The sequence below is a fragment of the Muntiacus reevesi genome, chromosome 7 (genome assembly GCF_963930625.1).
Source record: "Muntiacus reevesi chromosome 7, mMunRee1.1, whole genome shotgun sequence".
Lineage (NCBI taxonomy): Eukaryota > Metazoa > Chordata > Mammalia > Artiodactyla > Cervidae > Muntiacus > Muntiacus reevesi.
Genome location: NC_089255.1, coordinates 98,071,353 through 98,098,089, shown reverse-complemented (window position 1 = coordinate 98,098,089; position 26,737 = coordinate 98,071,353). Strand labels below are relative to the sequence as shown.

Here is a 26,737-nt window from a genome sequence, read left to right as displayed (position 1 = left end):
CGGCCAGAGGGCCCCGGCTAGCAGTCCAGTGTCTGCCAGCTCCGCCGTTTTCCTCCTTCCTGATTGAGCCCTGATTTCCTTCAGCCCTTCTTGGCGCCTTGTGTTTACTGGAGCCGGGCCTTGGCGCCTGGGGGGTCGGTCCGGTTGCCTGCTTGTCACTGTTCTTTGACAAGCCAGCTCCAGCCCGTGAGGCGTCAGAGGCCTTTGCCGTGGACGGGCCTCTGGGAGGGATGTCTTCACGCTCCAGGGTGACGCATGTGCTCCAGCGGGAAGAAGAGCTTTCCCGCGTCCCGTCCTGGACGTTGCTGCCCGAAAGCCGCGGCCGTCTCGCGCAGGGAGCACCCTGCCCAGGAGGGAGGCCCGCGGAGGCGGGGGTGGGGTGTCCGCGGAGGCCGGGATGCAGAGGCGGGGGCGCGGCCTGGTCGCACTGCTGAGCCCCTGGCGCTCACCCCGCGGCTGCCCTGCCCTGGGCTTCCTGCCGAAGCCCTGTCGACGGGTGTTCGGTCGCCACTTGCTGCCCGAGTGCCGGCTGCCGGCTCTGCCCCAGGTGCAGCCCCCGGAAGGGCCTTCGATCGTGGCGCCCTCGGGCGGGTGGTCTCCTGCCTCTGGGTGACGTCTCGTTCGGTGGACCCTGGAGGCTTCCAGATCTCTGACTTGTGTGACAGCCGGTGCTTCCATCTGAGCAGCCAGGAAGAGGGAAAGGCTCTTCTTTTTAATTTTGAATTTTTATACAATTTAGAAAGGTTATTTTCCACTTATAGCTATAAGAAAATATTGGCTGCATTCTTTGTGTTGTAGAATGCACCCTTGAATCGATCTTTGAGCCCAGTCCTTTGCCCCTTCCCCAACCTGGTGATCACTGGCTTGTTCTCTTTATCTGCAGTGTCTTAGCGGCTCAGCTGTGTCCAGCTCTTTGCCATCCCACGGACTGTAGCTCACCAGGCTCCTCTGTCCACGGGATTTCCCAGGAAAGATACCGGAGTGGGTTGTCATCCCCTTATTTGTCTTTCTGTCTGACTTATTTCACCTGGAGGAGGAAGTGGCGACCCACTGCAGTATCTTTCCTGGGAAATCCCGTGGACAGGGGAGCCTGGCGGGCTGCAGCCCACGGGCTCGCAGAGTCGGACGTGCTGAGTGACTGAACCGCACATGCCCTCCATCCGTGTTGCCGCAGACGGGAAGGGGTCTCTCTCCAAACCACCCCCCGCAGCCACCAAGTCGAGGATGAGCAGAGTCTGGCAGGCGGGTGAGCGCGTGTCCGTAGGCTGCAGACGGCAGCTGCTCCCCAGGAACCCTGATGGCGTGGCCGTCGCCCTAACCCCCGCCAGGCCTGCCGCCATCCCTTCGTGGGGCGCGGAGCGGGGTGGAGAGGCCAGAACCAGGCGGAACAGACGCTGTGTGGCCCTTTCCCGGGCCTGCCTTGCGTGCAGTCGGAGTCCCCAGGCCTTTGCCCTCCGAGTGGCCCTGTGCACATGAGGAGCCACTGAAGCCTCCGTGAGTGTTGAAACAGCGCCGTAAGGAGGGAGAGTGAGCAGGCGTGTCTTGAGCTTCTGCTGCGTGCTGGATTCCGAGCGTAAACTTTTACACGGATCCCGGTATATCATCACAGCAGCCTTGAGGGGAGTGCGGCTGGGGTTGTGATTCCCATCCAGGGCACAAGTGGCCGAGGCGTGATGTTCACAGAAAGGATTCCCTCCCGCCTTTGACTCTCGTTCCATTATTCGACACTAGCATTTTCCTCAACTTTTCAGATCAGAGGATCACCAAGCTGGTGTGTCAGAATGCAGATTGCAAGGCCCCTAGACACTCCTGGTGACTGACGCAGCCCGTCCGGGGAGGGGGGGAGCGGGGACCAGGCTTCCCTCTTTACACGCCTGTGTGTGATGCCCATTCTGCTGGTCTGCGGACACACTCGGGGGAGCCCTGAGTTAAGGGAGCCGGGACACCGTGGATCCCAGACCCTCCTGTGGGGTGGGGATTCTCTTGGTCTGAGATGCGGACTGGAAACCTGCCTTTAACATGGAACCTCCGGTGATCTGCTTCATCAGGCCTGGGAGGCCCTGCCCTCAGTCGGCATTCTCAGCATTTACGGAGCGTCCCCCACACCCCACCCCGGGCGGGCTGCCCCAGAAGAGGCCAAACAAGCCGGTCATGGGCTCAGGGCGCTTCCAGCTCGGGGCAGCCACTCAGCCTCCGCGCGGCCAAATCACTGGCTGACTTGCAGCTCAGCGTCCCAGGCTGGGCCCTGGCTCCTGCTCTGGGCGGTCTTGGCAGAGCGGGGCTCGGGGAGCGAGGCTGGTAAGTAGCACCCAGGGGACTGTGGCCCTGGGCTTCCTGAGCCCACGGGATCTTCTGGGGTGGGGCCGTGCGGCGTCACGGGGGCTCCTGGGAGCAGCTGGGGTCCCGAGGCTGAGCGGTGGCTGAGGCTGGCAGAGCGAGCCTGTTGGGCGAGACGCTCCCGGCTTTAGCAGCGGGGTTCCTGTGTTCGGGAGCCCTCAGTCCTGGGCAGTGGGCCGGTGGGTCCTCATGTGAGGCGAATGCAGGTATTTTAGCAAAGAGCAGAGGAACCTTGAGCAGGAGAAAGCACTGATTGGTTTTACCTTCTTAGACCCGGGTTCAATCCTGGGCTGACACTGCTCCTCTGGCCTCGGGTGAGCCACTGAGCTTCTCTCAGCCTCACTCTTTATCTCGACAGCCTCTTTCAGGAGCAGATAAGACAGTGAAGTTTCTTGCGTCAGCATCCTCTCGAGCTGCCTGACTGAATCACGAGGTTTGGGTTTGGGTTTGGGTGGGAAGTTCCGAATACTCAGGCCTTTTCAGGGTGTGGGGGGAGCGGGCAGGATAACAGTAACAGATGACAGCAAGGTGCGGGCTGGGGGAGGGTTTTCGTTGCCCCGAATCGTGGCTGAGGCGCGAAGCTGACAGCCACGTGGACTTGCTGGGCCTCAGACTGGGGAGTGCCTCCGCCCAGCTCTGACGGGCGTCTCAGGCCTCCCCTTCCAGCCGAGCCTGGCCGCCCCCGGGGGCATGGCCTTTGGATCTTGGGTTCATTGCTGCGTCCCAGGCAGCAGTCACATGGCTGGCCCACAGCAGGTACTCCACTAATTGTTTCTGGTTTTTGACTTTTTATTTTGTATGGGGACACATCCACGAGGGCTTCCCTGGCGGCTCAGATGGTAACGAATTTGCCTGCAGTGCGGGAGACCTTGGTTCAGTCCCTGGGCTCTCTGGGTCGGGAAGATCCCCTGGAGGCGGGAACGGCTACCCACCCCAGTGTCCTGGCTGGAGCATCCCGTGGGCGGAGGGGCCTGGCGGGCTGCAGCCCACGGGGCCGCGGGGACACGACTAGCTCCTGAGCGCGCAGCTATAATCAGTTCATTAACAATGTCCTGACAGCTTCAGGTCAGCAGGGAAGGGACTCAGCCACACATGTACACGTATCCATTCTCCCCCAAACTCCCCTCCCTCAACTGATTACTAAGTGAACAACTTGGGCTCTGCTCTGGAGGAGTTAACTTGGATGTGTTTACTCATCAGGCACCTACCTACTGAGCAGCGCCTGGGTCCCAGCCGCTGACCTGAGGGCCCAGAACACAGTGATCGCGGAGTCTGGTACACAGAGGCTGGGCAGACGGGGCCAGGCCCAGGCAGGGAGCGTCCCCGCGCTCGGGTGCCTCTCAGCCTCCCGGACCGCGCTGGGCTTGCCTGGAGCCGACGGGAGGCCACGGGGGCCAGGGCGGGGCCGGGGTGGGGGCTCCTCCCCGTCTCTGGGGAAGCTGCAGGGCAGACGCGTGCTGGGAGGCCCCTCCCAGGAAGCATCTCCGGGGTCCCGCCTGCCCCATGACCCCTCTCCTCATCACAGCCCGGCTGGCTCAGCGCCCAGCTGTGGGCTGGGCCCCCTCGAGGTGCTGCCATCCCTCATCCGTGAGGTCAGAGCGCTCTCCAGCTGGCAAGTCGGTGCTGCAGGGGGGAAGGGGTGCCAAGGGCAGGACCCGCGGGGAATGCCATACCCCCTTCCTGGCTGCCAGGCGCGGGCCCAGGGGTCAGTTCCCCGCGGAGCCCTGGGCTCTGGAGAAGCAGGCCTCCCAGCTCTTTGCAGATGGCCTGGCCATGCCGGCTGTGCCCCATCACCTTCTTCCAGGAATCTCACCTGGGGACTGCTCCCCCAGGCCCCTCAGACCTTGCTCGATTCTGACGTCTTCCTGGGAGTCCCCGGTGGCCTTTGCACACCCTGGACAGGCGCGTGGTGCCCCCTCCCCGTGCACGCTGCTCCTTGAAGGCGGGGACCGGATGGGGCCTTGGATCTGCAGGAGGAGCTTGTGGGCTCCATGAGGGTGCACGGCCAACGCGTCATGTGGGGCTGGCTTCCTGCCAGCATGCCCAAGCCTCCTGGGCCGCTCTGATAACACGCGCTTCCTTGCTGGACTCACTTCCTGCCCGGCTGAGCGCTGGGGACAGGCCAGGCCAGGCCAGGTCCCGGCCCGCGGCTTTCCGCTGCCTCGTCTCTCCTCAGACGGGGTTTCTCTAGGGGAGGGCGTGCGTGTGTCTAGCACGCTTGTCTGTTCTGCCAGCGCCGTGGAGGGTGCTCTCTATGCCCAGCCTGCACTCCGGCCTCGTGTTGTGCACACAGGAGGCTCTGGCAAGAATCATACACGTGGACGCCGTTTCCGCCAACCTCCCCTGAGCCTCGTCTTTGCCTTGTGCCATCCTGGACATCAGGAGGAGTTCCGCGAGGCTGGGCCCTGAGCTGGCCACGGTTTAAGCAGAGGTGCAGGAGTGGGGGCCTGGGGCGGCGGGAGGTCTGGTCTCCGCGAGCGACACGGCCTGACTCACCAGGCACCTGGGGGTGGAGGTCAGGGCGCAGGTGATGAGTTACCAGGATCTCGGTGTCTGTGGTTGATAAGTTATCAACACAAAGATCTTAGTCTTTGCTTTGGGTGAGGGGGGAGCCGGGGCAGGGCTTGAGGCGAGGGATGATGATCTGACTAAATATTAAAAAAACAAATCACAGCATCCGGCCCCATCACTGCAGGCAAATAGAAGGGGGAAAGGTGAAAGCAGTGACAGATTGCCTTCTGGGCTCCAACATCAGTGCAGACGGTGACTGCAGCCCTGAAATTAGAAGACGATTGCTTCTTGGCAGGGAAGTGATGACAAACCTAGACAGTGTGTTGAGAAGCAGAGACATTACCCTGCGAAGAGGTCTGCATAGTCAAGGCTATGGTCTTCCCCGTGGTCACATATGATTGTGAGAGCTGGACCATAAAGAAGGAGAGCACCAAAGAATTGATGCCTTCGACCTGTGGTGCTGGAGAAGACTCCTGAAAGCCCCTTGGACAGCAGCTCCTTGTCAAACCAGTCAATCTTAAGGGAGATCAACTCTGAATATTCACTGGAAGGACTGATGCTGAAGCTGAAGCTCCAGTATTTTGGTCATCTGATGCGAACAGATGACTCACTGGAAAAGTCTCTGATGCTGGGAAAGATCGAGGGCAGAAGGAGAAGAGGGCGTCAGAGGATTAGACGGCTGGACGGCATCACCGATGCAATGAACATGAACTTGGGCAAACTCTGGGAGATGGTGATGGACAGGGAGGCCTGGCGTGCTGCAGTTCATGGGGTCGCAAAGAGTGGGACACGACTGGGCGACTGAACAGCAGCCACATGACATGATCCGACTTGGATCTGAAACAGGTCAGGGCATCCGATCCGTGTTTTCTAGTTGAGGGGTGTGCCCTTCTCTTCCCCACCGCGCTGGTTCGACCCAGCCCCACCTTCCCACGGGTCTGGCCAAGAAACGCCCTGGCCTTGCTGACAACGTGGCTTGGTGGCCGGTGGCCTCAGAGGCACTGCCCTCCTGCAGCAGAAGCTCTGCCTCCCCTCCGCACATGTCCCCCAGGCGCGCTCTCCTCTGCTTGGACCCTGAGCGGCCTCGGAAGGCCACGCTGCCGCTCCTCGATCCTGCTGTTCAGCTGCCGAGTCACATCTGACTCCCGGGGACCCCGTGGCATGCAGCCCGCCAGGCTGCTCTGTCCCTCGCTCCTGGCCTGGCCTCATTCTTGTTGAGGAAACAGAAATGAGTGGGGGACCTGCTGGTCTCCTGCAAGGTGACCCACTTCCTTCCTTCCTGGTGTCGCGGACCCCGTTCCTTCCAAGGCCTGCAGCCCCCTTGCCCCTGCCCCGAGCCCCCTCCCGCCCATGCCCCCCAGACCGGCCTCTGCCCCGAGCCCCTGCCCCCCGACCGGCCCCTGCAGGCGTCTCTCTGCCCCCCCGGGCCCGTCTTCTCTCCCTCTGCTCCTCTGGACCGTGCTCTGTGGGATGCACCTGCCCCCCGACTTCACGGTCAGAGCCGCCCTCTCATCGCTGTCTGGTCACAGCCCTTCCCCGTCTGCTCTGCCCGCCCTGGCTCCCCGAGCCGTCTCGTGTCAAGGTCGCCTCCCAGTGTTGCCTCCATGTGGCTGAATGTGGTGGTTATGTTGATGCTCTCGTCTTCCTGAATTCCGGCTGCGCTGACCCACCCAACCTCCTCCCAGTGACTTCTGTCTTGGTCTCTTTCCTGGGCCTTCCTGCTCAGCCTCAGCCCCGTTCCTTCATCTGCTGGCTTGATTTCTCTACTTGGATATCAAACGTCCTTTGGCCTGGTTAACACAGAGCTCGTGGGAATGTTCTTCCTTACTCAGTAAACGCAAAGTGGTACCACGGTCCGCTTTACCATGCCATCTAAAATCTAGAGATGATCTCGAATCCTTTCCTTTCCTTCCCTCAACCCTCGCGTGTTACTTCCTGTTGCTGCTGTAATGAGTTGTCACAGATGTCCCGACATCAGTCCGTGCACGTCTGTTCTTTCACGGTTCTGGAGGTCAGAAGCAGGGGATGGGTCCCCTCAGGCCAGAAGCCGTGCCCGGGGCCGTGTCCCTTCTGGGAGCCCCGGGAGGAGCCCTGTCCTGCCGCCCCCAGCCTCTGCAGCCTGCCACGCTCCTGGCTCGGGGCCCCACCTCCGCCTTGAAACCAGTGGTTCAGTGTCCTGCAGCCCCTCCGTCTCTGCACTGGTCGGCACGTCTCCCTCTGACTCTGACCCGCCTGCCTCCCTCTCCCAAGGACGCCCCCCGGTGATCCAGGATAATCCTCCTATCTCAGGGTCCTTAACTTAACCACATCTGCAAAGTCCCCTCTGCCACGCACGCTGACATTCCATAGACTCCAGAAGTTAGCACGCACTGGCTTCATTGCGGTGGGGGCTCCTGTCCTCTCTGCTGTACGTCCAGTCCTTTCCGTTAGTTAGTCTGGCTTACTTTACCTCCAAATCACACCTCGCGCGAGTATTTCTCCCTTTTCGTGGTGTTTCTCATTGCTTGTCCCTTGTCCGGGGGCGTGAACCCTCTCACCCGACGGCCACAGTTAACCATCTAAGCTGTTCTGCCTTTGCCTCCACTGTGCTCCAACCCCACGCTCACCCTCCACACAGCAGACAGAGGATCTTTTCAAACCTGCATCAGATCACTTTACCTGCCTGTTGACCACCCCCTGCCCCCGCCCCACACCCCAAAGCCTTCCAGCGACACCAGAGTGAAGGCCAGGACCTCACCAGCCTCCGAGGACGTCCGTCTCTGCCTCTCACCACCCGATCTATGCCCTCTGCTGCAGCGCACGGCTTCTTGCTCTTTCTAGAACACACCAGCTGTGTCCTCGCCCAGGGCCCTTGCAGGCTCCTGAGGGTGCAGTCCCCTCAGCCATCTGCATGGTGGGCTTCCCGTTGTTCACGCCAGGTGTCCGCTTTTCCGGGGCTCCTGCTGTGCCCTGGTTTCGGGTGGCCGTCTCTCTGCCCACCTCTCACCGCCAGCCAGACTTTCTCTGGTTTGTCTCGTCTGCTCTGTGCAGACACGGCCGCTCTCCGGGGCGGAGGCGTCTCCCGTCTCGTGGCCTGCCCCATGCACCGGCTGGTGTGAGCTCAGCGCACACCCGGGGTCCTATGAGAAACGCCTTCAGCTTCGGGAGCTGGGGGGCTTCTCTCAGGGGACCCCGAACGGCACTCAGACACTGCCTGGGGCTCTGGCGGAGAGGGAGGCAGGCCCAGCCGTCAGGCGCCCCTGGGGAGTCGGGGCCCCGGAAGGATGCTGGAGTGAGTGTGTGAGGGGCTGGTGGCCGGGGAGAGGGGGAGACCGCCTCTCACAGCTGCGGACTCGAGGCATCTGCGGTGCTTCTCCGCTGGTGCACGAGGTCGGGGAGCCCCTCCGTGGGTGACCGGACCCGCCGCTCTCGATTCAGAGCTCCGTGTAATACGGCCGTGAGTTTTTGTTTGAAATGACCGATGTGGATGACAGATGTGAGTGGTCCTTAAAGTCAAATAGTTCAGAGGGGACACAGTGCAAGCGGCTGCTTCCCTGCGTGTCTCCCCGTCCTCTCACTCGCTGCCCCCAACACGGCCGCACCCGGGGCCCTGGGGGTCCCCGTCAGAGGCGCCCCGTGTACCCGCGTGTTTATCAGAGCGTCTGCTGTCCCCCGGCGCTCACACACAGTGGTTGTGTCTGTCTTTGAGCTGTTATCTGTTACCGTGTGACAAACCAGTGGAATGCTCAGTGTCTTAAAACAACCCCTTTCGTTATTTTTCATGACCCTGGGCTTGCCAAAGCTTGCTCCTGCCTCAGCGGCCGGGGGCCAGCTCAGGGACGCTGTTGCCTGTGGCCGTGCAGCCTCCTGGGTCCACACCACCACATTCTGCCAGTGATTGTGTCGCAGCAAGATGGAGGTGGAAGCGAGTAAGCCCCTCGTGAGCTTCTGTGCATCGCACTGGCTCCTGTCATGTCAGTTGGAGCGAGTTGGGTGGCCGTGCCCGGGTCCACCCAAAAGGCCAGGAAGCGTGTAGACTCAGGCATGAGGAAGGACCTGGGGCTGTTTGTGCAATCCTGCTACGGCAGAGCGGTGTTTGCATCTGTTCCCTTTGTTTACTGGATGGCTGTCCCACTGCCTGGGGCCAGCGCCATTCATTTAACAGGACCCCTGTCACTTCCGTCCTTTGCCATTAAAGCCGGTGGTAGTAAGCATTCTTGTACGGGCCTCTTTGTGCTCAAGTGCGTGCATCCAAGGGAGGGTTTCTAGAGCTGGAGTTTCTGGGCCGGGGGTTTAGAGAGTTTCCAGAGCTGGAGTTTCTGGGCCGGGGGCTGCAGGAACGCACGTTGTTTTCCAGGTTGTAGGTGCTGCTGAATTGCTCTCTGTAGACACTCACATCAGTTTCTACTCCCCCAGCACTGTCTGATGGCCTCGGTTTTCCCGTTCACAGATTTGGCAGGAGGGTCACAGATGCAGCGAGCACTAAGGTCCCTGTAGTTTACAGGAGGCCACTGCGAGGGGCTGGAGTTCATGAGGTCACATGGAGGCTGAGAGGTGGGGAGCGGGGCCGTCTCTGCCGAGCAACAAAGGGGACAAACCAGTTCCTCCTTCGATGGGGGTTGGCTTTTCCTCTTGGATCTGAGTCACAGCAGGAGTCGTTTGAATAGATCTAATGCCTTTCTATTGACATAGAAACCGAACGGTTGAGATTTTTTGCATTGATATAAAGTGCTCCGTGGAGCAGGGTGGAAAGCTGATGTCTTCGTCCCGACGGATCAAATCTCTGGGTGCAGCTGTTCACCTGCAGGGGGACGCGGTGAGGGAGGGGCAGGGCTGCCTGGCTCCCCGGGTCGGGGCTGAGGCCGCCCAGGTCGTGGGCTGTTCAGAACCAGAACCCCCCCAGCGCCAAGTCCCCAGGCTTTTTCCTGTGAGGGCCCTGGGGAATGGCCTCTGTCTGGCTTCAGGCTTCTGTTTATGTCACTGGGGAGCCGGTTTCCGCCTCCTCAAACCCCTCACGCCCCCCGCGGGAAAGGCGACCCGGACCCCTGGCCCCTGAGCCCCTCCCGTTGGTCATCCGAGACTCCCGGGGGCCGGAGAGGACCTGGAAACCTCGGCCAGGGCCGGGGAGGAAGCGGCCCTGCGCCCGCAGCAGACGTCCACTCGGTCTGTGCCGGGACGCCCGGCAGGCCCGGCGGCTCCAGGACAGATGGGCTCGGGGGCTCCTCTCAGGACCGTCCGGCGTTTGGTGCGCGCGGGGCGGCCGGGCCGGTGTCGGACGCTGCTCTGCGCCCGCCTCGCCGGCTGGACCCTGGGCCTCCGGGGCGCAGGGACTGTGTCTCGGGGAGCTCTGCGGCCCCGGTGGATCCAACGTGACCATTCCGGGAAATAGTAAGTCCTAAATAAATGGAAAAAACTAGAGCTAGTAACAGACACTTGTCAGCACCGGCTCGGCACTGCATGCATCACACACATTATCTCTAGTCCTCACAGTCGCCAAGGTGAGGAAACTGGGGCTCAGAGAGGCTAGTAACCGGCCCAGTGCCGCAAAGCTGGGAGGGGAGGAGCGGGGCGTCAGGCCCGGGGCGCCCGAGGCGAGGCTGTTTCTCACGTTGCCTCCTGAGCTCCCCGCCCGGGAGCACGCCCTGGGGAGCACGCCCCGGGAGCACGCCCCGGGAGCACGCCCTGGGGAGCACGCCGGGAGCCCGCCCCAGCCCGCTCTGCAGACCCGCTGCCCCGCCCGCGCTCGCGGTGTGAGTGGCAGGTGGAGGAGCGGACGGAAGTCTTTCGGGATCAGGATTCCGAGTCGCTGCTGGGAGGTTCTCCAGGCAGCCGTGGGGAGCACCTTGCTTGCTGTCCAGTCCTCGGGGATCACTTTCCTCTTGTTGCCTGATGTCCAGTGTCTCGAAAACTTTTTTTTTTTTAATGTAAACTATCTTGATTTTGTGTTTTTTTCAGATGAAGGGTAAATTTTGCCCATCTTGTCTGGAAGGGAAAGTCTGTGTTTGACACTTTGACCCTCCTGCATTCTGTACTTAGGTCTTCAGTCCAGTGGGGATTAACCTTCTTGTGTGCCCGAGGTGCCTTTCTCCCTTGTGCATCGTCGCCCTGGCGTGCAGCAGGGCGCACCGCTGGGCCATGACCGCTGGGTCAGGGCGGGCTGTTTCCTTTGTCGATAGTGGATTCTGATCGGGAAGCCCTGGGTCTTCGGCCAGCAGGCGGGAGCCTCCTCCATCACTAGGACTGAACCTTGCAGCCTCTGGCCTCGTAATTTCTGCATAATTTCTCCAGCACGAGCTGGTTGATACTTGCAAGATTTCTGCCTTCCTCATGGGGAGAGTGAGTGGCAGGGAACTCACCTTTTTGGGAGGGAAGCCGAGAAAGCTTAAATATGCTCAGGAGATTAATTATAACCTGAAAATTTTAAAATTTCATAATGATTTTGTAGCCACCGTGCTACCTTTCAAATTGGGTTTTCCTCTTTCCCCAGGATGTGCAGCTCCTTCTAGAACTGAGGCTCTGATCCTCGCCTACCTGACATGAGATGCTCTCCCCTCCCCCCCCCCGCCTCCCTCTCCTCTCCCCCCCTCCCCCCTCCCCTCCTTTCATGGTTCAGCTCTTGGAGTTTCCCTAAGCAGCTCATCCATGTTGTGCCTTTGCATATTCTGTTCCTTCTGCCCAGAATGCCTTTCCACACATTTTCCTCCTTGCAAATAAATGCCCGTAATACACTTGGTGAAGGCTTCATCTCCTCCTCCACCCAGCCAGGGCTGCACACACCTTTGTTGGAACCCACTCCTTCAATGGTCTTGAAGGATCAGGACCTCCATGAGAAAAGGGACATGCATGCATGTTCAGTTACTTCATTCGTGTCTGACTCTCTGTGACCCCATGGACTGTAGCCCGCCAGACCCCTCTGTCCATGGGATTCTCCAGGCAAGAATACTGGAGTGGGTTACCGGGACCTCTTCCAGGGGATCTTCCCGACCCAGGGATTGAACCCTCGTCTCTTTTGTCTCCTGCATTGCCGGGCGGGTTCTTTACCACTAGCGCCACCTGGGAAGCCTGAGATAAGGGACGCTGTCTTGGAATTCTAAGGAAAGAGACCACTTGCCAGGGATTGGCAGGTGGCTTCTGGGTGATGAAGTTCTTAATGCTCCAATACAAGAAACTGAAATTTTTCCAACAATCACTGAGCTTGGAAGAGAGTCCCACACCTCCAAGGAGAGACCCCCCAGCCCTGGTTGCTGACCCCCCAGCCTCTCCCCTCAGTTAAACCCCTGCCAGGGCCCCTCCTTGCTGCTCTGGAGCGTGGGGCTCTCTTCACACCTTGCATCGAGACTGCTGACTTGCCCTAGGGTCAGGAGATCAGTGAATGCGAAGGACGCAGACCCCAGCCAGCACTGGGGGCTAGTTTTACCCCCTCCTCAGCTGTCAGCTCTCTGTTTATAGAAACATTTTTGCAAAAGCCTTGGAAGTCAAAGGGACTTCTCCAGTGGTTCAGTGGGTAAAGAATCTGCCCGCAATGGGGTTCCATCCTTGGGTTGGGAAGATCCCCTGGAGGAGGAGAGGGCAACCCCCTCCAGGATTCTTGCCTGAAAAATCCCATGGACAGATTACAGCCAGGTGGGCTAGAGTCCAGAGAGTTGCAGAGTCGGACGTGACTGAGCAACCAAGCAAGCACAAGCACAGGGAAGTCTAGACCCACGAAACAGGAGAGGTGAAGAGTCAAGGGTCCTCCCGGAGCCCTCGCTGGGTTCTGTGGAGTGCTGTTTAGAAAGCAGTCAACCTGGGGGTGGATGTGGCCACGTTTTCTCAGATGGTTCTCAACAGAAAGCCTGTTCTGTGTTTGGGAGATCTAGTTGGGATCTAAGTCTGGCCGCTGTAACAAAGGTCAGAGTAACAGTGACGGAAGCAGAACAAGGCGAAAGTTAACGTCTCTCTCTCGTGTCCCGGCTGGTCGTGGGCAGCGTCCAGGCCTCGGTGGCCGCCGTGGGCGTCGGGGACCGAGGCTCCCTGTGCCTTGCCAACGCCACCCGCAGAAGCGGCTCTGCCTGCCGCTCTGGGCCAGGTGCCCGTCTCCCTTCGGCGCCGCCGGTGGGGTCGCTGCGGGCCTGGACGCAAGCTCGTCCCCTCTCGGGCCCGGCCGTGATGCTCGAGCGTCCTGGCAGCCGTCACTGCCCACACAGCAGCTCCCTGCAGCCTGGGAAGCTGTGTGCACTGGTGAGCCCCGGTCACTCTGATCCTACAGGAAGGAGGGGAGGCCGAGTATTCGGGGGTGCCTGGCAGACGCTGCCAAAGGCAGGGACAGGCCGCCTCCGAGGGGGCGGTCCACATGCCTCTGACCTTACTGAGTTACTTCACCACTTACTGCGGGTTCTTCCTGCAAGCCTCTCCAGTGGTCCAGGAGAGCCCGGGCAGCTGGGGAGGCTTGGGCGGGGCCTTGGAGGAGGTCAGCAGGGACGAGGCGCCGCCAGCGCCTTCTCAGCACCCAGAGCCCCCGACGGCCTGAGGACCGAGCCCAGCTGGTTGTGGGGAGAACGTGCCGGGCTGTGTTTCAGGCTGAAGGGTTTGGACGTCGCCCGCGGTGGTGGGGTTGGGGAGTGGGCACCGGGAGGCTCTGAGTTCTGAGCCCAGCTGGTCTCCTCACTCACCACCCCGTTCCCTGGGCACTTTGCTCAAGGCAAAGTCAGCTGGCCTGCACCTTTCTTGGGAAGGCTGTCCCCTCGCCTGGCCCGTCCTCCCCCTCTTGTCCGCCAGCCCGGGCCGCTCCTCCTCCGAGGCCCAGCTGAGCGCGGTGGTCCTGCAGGCCGCTGCCGCCCCTCCTGAGCGCCCATCGGCTCCGTCCTGCAGCCCTGCTGGGGTCGCAGTGTGGCCCCCGTTTCATCCGTGGGGGAAACAGATGCTTCGAGAAGTGAGCTAAGGTGCCCCGGGCCCACACCTAGAAAGAGGCGCAGGCAGCCAGGCCGCGGTCTCTTGTCCGGTCTGCTCTCCGGCCCGGGGATTCTGCTCCGGGTGCTGTTTCCAGAGGCTCGGCCAGAGGGCAGCAGCAGGGGGTGAGCCTGGTGACCGGGGCAGGGTGGGGCGGCGCAGAGAGGGTCCTCGACTTACGTGTCAGAGCCTTTCTTAGAATTACCTTCCCCCCACTGCTGAGATTAAATCCCAGGGCCAGAGTCACGGGGTGACACACAGATTTAAATCTAGGACTCTGAATCCCATTTTACTTTTTTATTTCTTAGAAACTTAAAGTATGCAGTAAAGAAATTCAATGTATGCTGATAGTTTTACCTCTCAGAAATAAGTACTATTAATATCGTGACATATTTTTCTATATTTTATAGAATTAATTTTTTCTAAAAGTAATAGGAAATGATTCTGCTCAATAGAAAGAATTCAAACTGTAAAGATGAGAGCTTAAAAATTATCCCAAATGTTATCATTCAGAGATTCCTACCATTTACTCCAGTGATAATCATTCTAGACATCTCTCTAGGAGCATAGACTGATTTAAAGAGGAGCAGACATCCTTTTATAAATCGTGCTCATTACTCCTGTTCAGTAGCCACTAACCACATGTAGCTCCTTGGCTTCTTGAATCATAGTAGGTGTGAATTAAGATGTTCTATAAGTACAAATTTAGAAAAATTAATATGAAAAAGGATGTAAAAATATCTCAACTTTAAAATACTGATTACTTGTTTAATTGATAATATTTTAGATATACTGAGTTAAACAAAATATATTATTAAAATTAACTTCACTTGTTTCTTTTTTCTCTTTTAATATAGCTACTAAAAATTTTAAAGTAACATGCAGCTTGCACATGTTTCTGTTGGATAGCAGTGCTCTGTTTAGAAAATAAACTAGTAATAAACACTCATGGAACGAACAAACTGAAGGAATTGTAGCGCTCCAAATAAATGCTTCACTTCTTGACATCAGTTCCTAAAGAGTCCAATAAAGCTTTAAAAAGTCTGATGTTGGGACTTCCTTGGCAGTCCAGCGGTTGAGACTACATGCTTCTATTGCAGGAGCTGCCAGTTCGAACTCTGGTCAGGGAATTAAGATCCTGCAAGCTGCGGGGTCTGGCCAAAAAAAGAAAAAAAGATTAAATAAAAGAGATCCTTGACACCTTATAAAAATATCAGAGTCATGTTTTTTTCTTTAACATGTATTAGAGTTTTGAAAAATGAGGGCATGGCCCCCTGAAGTTCCTCCCAGTTTTTGACATGCAGTTTTTGCATTGTATTAGCTTATAATAGCCGCGTTCTAGCCTGTGATTTTCCCACGCTTTCAGTATTTCTGTAGGTGGAAGCTCTGATGCTCACCCTCTGGCCTCTGCCTGCCTGTCCTTCACCCCTGAGTCCGGGTTCTTTCTCAGGAGGCTCACACTTCCTGGAGGAAGCGCCGCTGCTCCGTGTCTGGCGGCTGTTGGGCTGCTCGGCGCCCGGGGCCCCGCTCTCTGCCCTGGGCCCCGCTCTCTGCCCCGGCCCCCGCTCTCTGCCCAGGGCCCGCTCTCTGCCCTGGGCCCCGCTCTCTGCCCTGGGCCCGCTCTCTGCCCAGGGCCCGCTCTCTGCCCCGGCCCCGCTCTCTGCCCAGGGCCCGCTCTCTGCCCAGGGCCCGCTCTCTGCCCCGGCCCCGCTCTCTGCCCAGGGCCCGCTCTCTGCCCTGGGCCCGCTCTCTGCCCAGGGCCCGCTCTCTGCCCCGGCCCCGCTCTCTGCCCAGGGCCCGCTCTCTGCCCCGGACCCCGCTCTCTGCCCTGGGCCCGCTCTCTGCCCGGCCCCGCTCTCTGCCCCTGTCCCCGCTCTCTGCCCTGGGCCCGCTCTCTGCCCTGGGCCCGCTCTCTGCCCAGGGCCCGCTCTCTGCCCTGGGCCCGCTCTCTGCCCCGGCCCCGCTCTCTGCCCCTGCCCCCGCTCTCTGCCCAGGGCCCCGCTCTCTGCCCCGGCCCCGCTCTCTGCCCCGGCCCCCGCTCTCTGCCCCTGTCCCCGCTCTCTGCCCCTGTCCCCGCTCTCTGCCCCGGGGCCCGCTCTCTGCCCCGGGCCCCGCTCTCTGCCCCGGCCCCGCTCTCTGCCCCTGCCCCCGCTCTCTGCCCCTGTCCCCGCTCTCTGCCCCTGTCCCCGCTCTCTGCCCTGGGCCCGCTCTCTGCCCCTGTCCCCGCTCTCTGCCCTGGGCCCGCTCTCTGCCCAGGGCCACGCTCTCTGCCCCGGCCCCCGCTCTCTGCCCAGGGCCACGCTCTCTGCCCCGGCCCCCGCTCTCTGCCCCGGCCCCCGCTCTCTGCCCGGGCCCCGCTCTCTTCCCCGGCCCCCGCTCTCTGCCCAGGGCCCTGCTCTCTGCCCCTGGCCCCGCTCTCTGCCCGGCCCCCGCTCTCTGCCCCGGGCCCCACTCTCTGCCCCGGCCATTCTCTGCGCCCGGCCCCATGCGCACACGGCCTCACGGTCCTGGCGTTGTCGCAGCCCCGGGCCTGCCTGGTGTCAGGAATCGCTTTCTCTTCTCAGACGCCTGGACGATACTGTGTCACTCAGCCCTGTTTGGTGATGCTTGGCTCCTCCCAGGCCCTCAGTCTCGTCTCTAGAATCAGCTCCCCAGGGCAAGACAGAGGCGCTGCTGAGAACCAGCAATTCAGCAGCTTTGGGTCACTGACCAGAGGACTTGGAAAGGCTCTCGCTGCAGCTCGTAGACCTAATTCTCCAAATCTCAGCGGGTCCTCTGTGATATATATGTATCTATATTTTGGTTAATTTTGTTGTTGTTCAGTTGCTGACTGGTGACAACTCTGTGCCACCCCATGGACTGTACCCACCAGGCTCCCCGGTCTTTCCCTGCCCCAGGGTGTGCTTAGACTCATGTCCATTGAGTCGGTGATGCCATCCAGTCATCTCATCCTTTCCTGCCCTCTTCCTCTTTTACCTTCAGTCTTTCCCAGCATCAGGGTCTTTTCCAATGAGTCAGCTCTTCGCATCAAGGGGCCAAAGTACTGGAGTTTCAGCTTCAGCATCAGTCCTTCCAATGAATATTCAGGACTGATCTCCTTTAGGATGGACTGGTTGGATCTCCTTGCAGTCCAAGGGACTCTCAAGAGTCTTCTCCAACACCATAGTTCAAAAGCATCAATTCTTCGGTGCTCAGCTTTCTTTATAGTCCAACTCTCACATCCATACATGACCACTGGAAAAACCATGGCCTTGACTAGACGGACCTTTGTTGGTGAAGTGATGTCTCTGCTTTTTAATAAGCTGTCTAGATTTGTCATAGCTTTCCTTCTAAGGAGCAAGTGTCTTTTAATTTCATGGCTGCAGTCACCATCTGCAGTGATTTTGGAGCCCCAAAAAAGTAAAGTCTCTCACTGTTTCCACTGTTTCCCCATCTATTTGCCTTGAAGTGATGGGACTGGATGCCATGATCTTAGTTTTCTGAATGTTGAGCTTTAAGCCAACTTTTTCACTCTCCTCTCACTTTCATCAAGAGGCTGTTTAGTTCCTCCTTGCTTTCTGCCATAAGGGTGGTGTCATCTGCATAACTGAGGTTATTGATATTTCTCCCAGCAGTCTTGATTCCAGCTTGTGGTTCATCCAGACCACCATTTCTCATAATGTACTCTGCATATAAGTTAAACAAGCAGGGTGACAATATACAGCCTTGACATACTCCTTTCCAATGTGGAACTTGTTCCATGTCTGGTTCTTACTGATGTTTCTTGACCCACAATACAGATTTCTCAGGAGACAGGTCATGTGGTGTGGTATTCCCATTTCTTTCAGAATTTTCCACAGTTTGTTCTGATCCATACAGTCAAAGGTTTTAGCATAGTCAATGAAGCAGAAATAAATGTTTTTCTGGAATTCCTTTCCTTTCTCTGTGATCCAACAAATATTGGCAATTTGACTAACCCTTTTCTAAATCTAGCTTGTACATTTGGAAGTTCTTGGTTCACATATTGCTAAAGCCTGACTTGAAGGATTTTGAGCATGACCTTGCTAGTGTGTGAGATGAGCGCAATTGTGCAGTAGTTTGAGCATTCTTTGGGATTGCCTTTCTTTGGGATTGGAATGAAAGCTGACCTTTTCCAGTTCTGTGGCCATTGCTGAGTTTTCCAAATTTGTTGACATATTGAGCTGCAGCACTTTATTTATTTATTTATTTATTTTCCTGCAAAAAGCTTTATTGTTTCCATTTGGTCCAAGGCTTGAGAGAGGGCTCCAGGATGTTAAAAAGCTGCCTAGTGGCTGCAGAGAGGGGCTTCAGGCAGCCCTGATGTCAGGTGGGTTCTTCAAAGGCCACTGGTCTCCAGAAGCTCCTAGTCGAGCTTGAGGGTGAGCCTCTCGAACAGATACTCGCCCAACCCAGCCTGGGGACCAGCCAGCCTGCGGAGGTTGGTCAGGTGGTCACCCATCTTCTTGATGAGTTTCACTTCCTCATCTAGGAGGTGGTTCTCCAGGAAATCACAGATGTGGGGGTCTCCTCAGGCAGAAGCCAGGCCATGCAGATCCAACAGGGCTTGATTCAGGTTCTTCTCTACGAGAAGGGCGGCTTCCATAGCATCCTGGGTTTTACCCCGCTCATCTTGAGATGGCTTCTGCACGTCCAGGAAGAGGGCGCGGCCGCCACACTGGTTTTGCAGTTTCAAGAGACGCTCTGCGCCCTTGTGCTTCTCCTTGGCCAATTCGCGAAAAAAGTGACCCACACCCTCCAGAGCCACATCGCCGCGGTCGAAATAGAAGCCCAGAGAGAGGTAGGTGTAGGAGGCCCGCAGGTGCATGTTAACCAGGCGGTTGACGGTGGCCTCCACCTCGGTAGAATAATTCTGATGAATCTGGGAGCTCATGATTGGTCGGTAATAAGGAGTTAAAAAATGGTGGATTGTCCTGGTGATCGTGGACAGCTGAGTGGCTGACTCCGGAGGTTGCTACTGGAAAAAAGGTTGGAGGGCAGTCGGAGGCTGGAGCAAGGGGCGTCCCTGGGTCTGTTCTGCCCAAGCACTGTTGAATGCTTGTTGAAGCAAGAGACAGATCCGTGGGGCCGCGGAGCGCACTTCTGCTGCAGCACTGAATAGCATCATCTTTTAGGACTTTAGATAACTAAACTGAAATTCCATCGCCTCCACTAACTTGGTTAGTTGTGATGCTTCCTGAGGCCCACTTGACTTCACACTCCAGGATGTCTGGTTCTAGGTGAGGGACCACACTATTGTGGGTATCGGGGTCATTAAGACTGTTTTTGTATAGTTCTGTGTATTATTGCCCCTTCTTCTCTTCTTAATTTCTCCTGCTTGTATTAGGTCCTTACCATTTCTGTGCTTTATCGAGCCCATCCTTGAATGAAATGTTCCCTTGGTATTTCTAATTTTCTTGAAGAGATCTCTAGTCTTTCACATTCTGCTGTTTTCCTCTATTTCATTGCATTGTTCACCTAAGAAGGCTTTCTCACCTTTCTTTGTTATTCTCTGCATTCAGTGGGGTGTATCTTTCCTTTCTTCCTTTGCCTTTTGCTCTTCTTTTCTTAGCTATATTTATAAGGCCTCCTCAGACAACCACTTTGCCTTCTTGCATTTCTTTTTCTTGAATGGTTTTGGTCTCTGCCTCTTGTACAAGGTTGTGAACCTCTGTCCATAGTTCTTCAGGCTCTCTGTCTATCAGATCTAATCCCTTGAATCTATTCATCACCTCCACAAATCATAAGGGATTGGATTTAGGTCATACCTGAATGACCTAATGGTTTTCCTACATTCTTCAATTTAAGCCTGAATTTTGCAGTAAGGAGCTCATGATCTGAGCCACAGTCAGTTCCAGGTCTTTTTTTTTTTTTGCCGACTTTACAGAGCTTCTCTATCTTCAGCTGCAAAGAATATAATCAATCTGATTTCAGTATTGACCACTTGGTGATGTCCATGTGTAGAGTCATCTTTTGTGTTGTTGGAAAAAGGTGTTTGCTATGACCAGTGAGTTCTCTTGACAAAACTCTGTTAGCCTTTGCCTTGCTTCATTCTGAAGGCCAAACTTGCCTGTTGCTCCAGGTATCTCTTGACTTCCTACTTTTGCAATCCGGTTCCCTATGATGTAAAGAACATTTTTTTTTTGGTGTTAGTTCTAGAAGGTCTTGTAGGTCTTCATAGAACTGATCAACTTCAACTTCTTTGGCATTAGTGGTTGGGCCTTAGACTTGGATTACTGTGATGTTGAATGATGTGCCTTGGAAACAATCCAAGATCATCCTATCATTTTGAGATTGCACCCAAGTACTGCATTTCAGAGTCTGTTGTTGACTAAAAGGGCTACTGCATTTCTTCCAAGGGACTCTTGCCCAAGGTGGTAGATATAATGGTGATCTGAATTAAATTCGCCCATTCCTGTCCATTTTAGTTCATTTATTCCTAAGATATCTACGTTCACTCTTGTCATCTCCTGCTTGACCACGTCTGATTTATGTTGATTCCTGGACCTAACATTCCAAGTTCCTATGCAATATTGCTCTTTATAACTTTGGACTTTAGTTTCACCACCAGACACTTCCACAACTGTGCATCATTTCTGCTGTGGCCAAGCCATTTCATTCTTTCTGAGACTTCTTCTCCACTCTTCCCCAGGAGCATATTGGACACCTTCTGACCTGGGGCTCATCTTCCGCATGTCATATCTTTTTGCTTTTTCATACTGTTCATGAGGTTCTTGAGGCAGAAATGCTGGAGTGGTTTTCCATTCCTTCCCCCATGGACCACATTTTGTCAGAACTCTCCACTATGACCTGTCCATGTTGGGTAGCCCTGTATGGCATGGTTCATAGTTTCATGAGTTACATAAGCCTTTTTGCCACAACTAGGCTGTGATCCGTGAAAGAGAACTCCTGTCATGGGTTTGAGCTTGAGGCATATTTTCCTAGGCCTTTGAAAACTGCATTTATATTTTAATACAATTATGTTCTGTTCCATCACAGAAAAAAATAGACCGTGTTCAGGCTGGGGTATGAATTTTTCTGGGTGTTCTCAGAACAATCTGGATGTGTGGATTCCAAAGAGCTGCTCTCACAGTGAGATTTTTATTCCAATTAACAAGCCAACAGTGACATTAACAAAGTTAGAAGTGTAAGTAATACACTCTTGGAGGAGAACCTTCATACAAACATTCCCAGATATCATGTCTGTAGAGCTTTGACTTTTAGGCAGAAACAGACTGCATGTGTTCAGGTCATTTTCATAAAAACTTTTAAGAATCTTGAGTACACAAGACATTCTACCAACTTCTGTCCACATATAAGGCCGTAGACCACAAAAGAGCTAGATTTCACTGCATTGTCTTTGGAAAATACAGAGCACTGGGTCTGTGTGTCTTGGAAGATCATACTGAATAAATCATAAGGGAACTTTATGTTTCCTACTGATCTTGAGGTCTGTCCATGTTAACGTGTATCTGTCTTTTGGCTGGATGGCATCACTGACTCGATGGGCGTGAGTCTGAGCAAGCTCCGGGAGGTGGTGAAGGACAGGGAAGCCTGGGGTGCTGCAGTCCATGGGGTCCCAAAGAGTCAGACACGCCTGAGCGACTGAACAACAGCCAATCTTTCTAGCGCGGTAAATATGGGGCGAAGAACGAGTGCTTGAGCTGCCATCTTCTGGCACCTCCTCTACTAATTAAGAGGACTCACTGTGCGATGGGCCCTGGGGCTCCCCCGCAGGCAGACCACCCTCGTCCCGTTCACCCTCTCCCTGTGCTCCTCGCAGATGACATGGCCGAGCTCCTCCTCGGGGAGGCCAAGCTGGAGCAGTACCTGAAGGAACACCCGCTGCGGCAGGGCGCCAGCCCCCGAGGCCCCCGGCCCCAGCTGACGGAGGCCCGCAAGCATCTGACCGCCGCCCTGGACCGAGGGAACCTCAAGGTACGGGGCCTGGGGGCGAGGAGGGGGGAGACGCCGGCTCCACTGAGTCGGGGCCTGTGGCCAGGAGGGCGCCCGCCCCGCCCGCTTCCCTTCTCAGGAGGGGACTCGGCGCGGGCTTCTCTCCCAGGACAGCCTCTGAGGCCACGTTCTGCTGGAAGTGGCTCTGCTCTCCCCGGGGGTCTGGGATAAAGCTGTCAGGTGTGGCCCGGAGCTCAGCCTGGCTTCGTCCCACTGAAAGCAGAGGACCTAGTGCCGGGGTCCCTTAGCGCACGATCCCTGCCCGAAGTCTGCAGCTGAGCTGTGGGAGCCCCTGGCGGGAGCCCCCTCTGCCCACCAAGGGCCCTCGTGCTTGAGGGGCTGCCCTGGGTTCATGGGCCCTGTTTCTGCGTCTCGTCTGCGTCCCCTCTCCCCGCCCTCTCTCGAGGCTCTCCTGCTGGAAGCCTTTCATCTCGCCTCAGCCCGGCCCCTTCCCCAGCCCAGCCTGCCGTGAGGTGAGCGTTTACACCTCTGACTTCTTTCCTTCTTCCTCCTCTCTTCTTGGACTTTCCTTCAGACTTAGGGACACGGGTCTCCACGTCGGTTGTTCTTCCCGAAGGTGGTTCCAGTGGCTCTGGTGGGTCTAGTTGGAGGGAACTGGCGCGGGCACTCAGGGGTCCTTCCAGTGGCGGGGGTTAGGCTGGGCCCCTGACTAGGTTCTGTCCCACTTCCAATTCCCTTCATTTCGTCTGGAAAAATTAATTTTTTGTTTCACCGGGTCCTCTTCATCCCTCACAAGCCAGTGTGGTAGCAAGAATATTGAATCTCAACTTAGGTTTCTGAGTTTGCTTTCCAGTGTGACGTCATAAGCTATGTGATTTTGGGAAGCTGTTTAACCTCTCTGAGCTTCACATTTCTCTCCTGTAAGCCCACTTAGCTCAAGGTGTTTTGAGTTTCAGGTGTACAAATTCTTTCACAATTGAATAGCTCTAGATACATGTCAGTTTTTGCTGTTTTCCTGATTCTGCCTATAGAATTTTTCTCCCATTGCCAAAAGCGGGGTTTCCCCAATGACTCAGCAGGTAAAGAATCTGCCTGCCATGCCGGAGACACGAAAACGCAGGTTCCACCTCTGGGTCAGGAAGATTCCCCTGGAGCAGGAAACGGCAGTCCACTGCAGTATGCTCGATGGGAAAATCCCAGGGACAGCGGAAACCATGCCGGGAAAATCCCACGGGCTACAGTCCAAGGGTCGCAAAGAGCCCGATGCGGCTGAGCGTGAGCAGGAAAGCCTTGTGCAGATGCTAGAGTCGTCTTGCTTCTGCGTGGGCAGACCGGCCCACTCCCGCTGGCCCATGTGAAACTTCCCCTCCGCTTGACTTCAAGGTCGGGGTCTCCTGCCTGGGAGCTAGGCAAAGCCGGGTGCAGACATGTTGCTGCTCAGTCGCTCAGTCGTGTCCGACTCTGCGACCCCATGGACTGCAACACGCCAGGCCTCCCTGTCCTGCCCTAGCTTCCGGAGTTTGCCCACGTTCACGTCCACTGAATCAGCGATGCCATCCAGCGACCTCATAGGTGCCCACGAAACACAGGTGCACCAAGGCTGGAGAGACCACAGCAGGGGCACTGTGGGGGCAAAGAGTCTGAACGGGCAGCCGGGGGCTGGCCTCTGGCTCCAGCTGAGGAAGTTGTGCTCGTCCCGGGCTGGGCGGTGGCCCCGAGGCTGGGGCTGCTCCTGGTCCCCCGCCGGGCCTGCGCTGAGCCGTCTCCTCCTCTGCACTCACCCAGCAAGCCTCTCCAGGCTGCGCCTCCATACTGCGCTCGATCATTGGGAATTTTCTTCAAGCTCCTTCATATTTGCCATCTGGCCTTCAAGTTTGTTATTATTAATGGAAAATTTTTTTCAGGTTTAATTTTTTAAACTTTTTTTTCTTGCAGTAGAATATAAATAACATGAAATTTACCATTATAACCGTTTCTTAGCATATAGTTCGCTGGCTTCATTTTTCATTTTGCTAAAAGAGTTTTTTTTTTTTTTTTTTGATGTGGACCACTTTTAAAGTCTTTATTGAATTTGTTACAATACTGTTTCCGTTTCATGTTTTGGTTTTTGGCCGCCAGGCATGTGGGTTCTTAGCTCCCCGACCAGGGATCGAACCTGCGCCCCCTGTACTGGGGAGCAAAGTCTTAACCACTGAACCGCCAGGGATGTCCCAGTTCAGTGGTTTTAAGTGCGTTCATATTCTCATCACCACCACCCATCCTCGGAAGCTTTTCATCACCCGAAGCTGAAGCTCTGGACCCGGGAGACAGTAACTCTCCTCCTCTCCCCCTTCAGTTTGCTTTCCAGCCTGCGGTTCTCAGTTCCAGGGAGAGAGAGAGGGCACGGCAGAACCCCTGGGAAGCCTTTCCACCACACCCAGGGCTGCCCTGTCCCTCTCTCCTGCTGGAGAACCCCGCGGTGGATGCTTTTTTTCATAGCTCTTTTTCTGTTTTCTCAAATCTGCTTTGATTTCTTTCTGTTTCCAAATATAACTCTGACGCCGCGCATTGGTGTCACTCGCTTGGGCCACTCTTAAGACCCCTTTGCTGCCATCAGTCTCCCTGTCTGCCCTGTGTCCTTTCCAGCGCTGCCCCCGAGCCCTTTCAAGGGCTGCCTGGAAGTCGACCACCTTGGCTTCGCCACACTCTGGCCAGTGACCTATGTATCGCCCACCCCATCCCAGCCATAGGTTACGGGACAGTGCCGCTTCGTGGTGTGTGTCCCTCAGCTGAAAACCTGAGCCCTGTGTGGCTGGGGTTCCAAGGAGGATGCCTAGGCGAGGGTGATAGATCTGTTTCCTTACATAGACGGCTGGGTCGCCTCTCCTCTCCCCAGGGATAAGTGGGGGTGGGGAAGGGCCCAGGATGAGGCTGGCACACGTGTGGGCGGGGAAGCCAGCCTCTCTGATGGGGAGGAGGACAAGCCCATCAGAGGAGAGCTCGAACGTGCACCCTCCGGGAGGCACCCGCTCAGTCCCCATAACCAGCTGGAATGGCTCAGCGAGAAAAGCTTGTCCCTGGAAAGAAAGAAAGTCCGGTTCTTAACACCAGTTTAGAAAGCCTCTCTCCTCGGGTTATTTGGGCTGCAGTCGGTGGCACAGCCCCAGTGCCATGAGCTCAACCCACCAGGACATCCACGGAGCCGCCTTTGTTGAGACAGGCGCTTGCGTGTTTTGTTCATAATGCACTCCTTCCATCCTTGGCCCAGGCCTGAGGCCTGAGGGGAGCCTGTTTTATAGCAGCTTTATTGAAACATAATTCACATGCCATAGAATCCTTGTTCAGATTTGACGGAGAAATCAGAAGCTTTAGAGACAAGCAAAAGAATTGAGCACCAGCAAACCAGCTTTACAACAAATGCTAAAGAAACCTCTAAGCAGGAGACACCAGAAAAGGAAAAGACCGACATAAACCTCCCCCCAAAATTAGGAAAATGGTAATAAGATCATACATGTCAATAATTACCTTAAATGTAAAAGGATTAAAGGCACGAACCAAAAGACAAAGACAGGCTGGGTAGATGAAAACATGTGCATGTATGCACTTCCACTTACCACATCACTATACTTAACACTTCAAACTGTATGTAATTATTTTACACTGTTAGATTAATCATGTTTGCATTATGGCTTGCAATTTTAGTGATCCTTTTATTTTTTTGTCTGGGTATTGATTGTGAAAACTGATAAGTATCTTCTACTATTGCAAAAAAAATAAGGTGTGCAATTTAATGGTTTTTAATAGAGTCACTAAAAAAAAAATCCACCTGCAATGCAGGAGACCCTGGTTTGCTTCCTGGTCGGGAAGATCCACTGGAGAAGGGATAGGCTACCCACTCCAGTACTCTTGGGCTTTGCTTGTGGCTCAGCTGGTAAAGAATCTGCCTGCAATGAATGCGGGAGACCTGGGTTTGATCCCTGGGTTGGGAAGATCCCCTGGAGAAGGGAACGGATACCCACTCCAGTATTCTGGCCTGGAGAATTCCATGGCCTGTATAGGCCATGGGGTCACAAACAGTGGGACACGGCTGAGCGACTTGCACTTCGCTTTCACAGCAGAGTCACAGAGCTGTGCAAATACTCCGTCAATTCTAGAACATTTGCATCACCCCAGAATGAGCCTGTAAGCATCACCAGTCCCCGCCCACGCCGCCGCCCTCCCGGCCCTAGGCGCCCGCGTCTGCTCTCAGCCTCGGGAGACCTGCCCGCCTGGCCCCTACCTGCAGCCTGGGTGGGTGGCGTTTTCCCGCGGCGCCGCTTTTAAGGGTTGGCGGTGCGGGGGCCGCCCCTGACCATGGCGGGGTGATATTCCCGGGGCGGGGAGACCATCCGCCGCCGGCCGGGCGCGCCGTTCCCGCCCGGGGCCCTGTGGACGGCGCGGCCGGGAAGGCTCGCCGGCGGTCCGGGCTGGAGAGCCGCAGGCCCGGCGGGAGTGCCAGGCGTGCACCTGAGGACGGCTTCTTTTCTCTCCTCCCCCCTGCAGTCAGAGTTCCTCCAGGAGTCCAGTCTGGTCCTGGCCAAGCTGCACTACGTGGAAGGCGACTACGAAGGCGCGCTCGGCCTCTACGCGCGCGCGGGCCTGGAGGACTGGCCGCTGGCGGGCGTGCCCCCGTACCGCCTGCGCATGGCCGCGGACGCCTACGCCACCCAAGGTGAGGCCGCTCGGCGGGCATCATTCCCGAGGCGGCCGGGGCTGCCCCACCGCAGGCTCGGGGTCATGCCCAGCCCGGCGACGCGGTGTTTCCGCAGAGCTGCAGCTGCTCAGCTGTCCTCGCAGGGAAATAGTTCACTCAGGTCTCCTGATGACTCATCTGCAGCTTAGGCAGGGACCGCTCTTGGCGGCTCGGCTGGCGATGCGGGAGACCTGGGTTCGATCCCTGGCTTGGGAAGGCCCCTGGAGGAGGGAAAGGCTAGCCTCTCCAGGGCTCTGGCCTGGAGAGTCCCGTGGACTAACTAGTCCATGGGGTCTCAAAGAGTCACAAGGAGTGACTTCACTTCACAGCATACAAACAGGGTTTCCCCACTAGCTC

At 56.5% G+C, this 26,737-nt stretch overlaps 1 protein-coding gene and 1 pseudogene across 6 annotated transcripts in view; one reads left to right on the top strand and one right to left on the bottom strand.

Annotated features, from left to right (window-relative positions):
- TTC7B (tetratricopeptide repeat domain 7B) overlaps nucleotides 1-26,737 on the top strand; it is a 266,980-nt gene that overhangs the window by 6,244 nt on the left and 233,999 nt on the right. For all 6 annotated transcript variants that reach the window (XM_065941200.1, XM_065941203.1, XM_065941202.1 and 3 more), the window contains exons 2-3: nucleotides 21,536-21,690; nucleotides 26,191-26,359. In XM_065941200.1, the coding sequence (XP_065797272.1) occupies nucleotides 21,536-21,690; nucleotides 26,191-26,359 (324 nt within the window). The remainder of the gene's footprint in view (nucleotides 1-21,535; nucleotides 21,691-26,190; nucleotides 26,360-26,737) is intronic.
- On the bottom strand, nucleotides 18,075-18,693 carry LOC136172447 (ferritin light chain pseudogene; annotated as a pseudogene).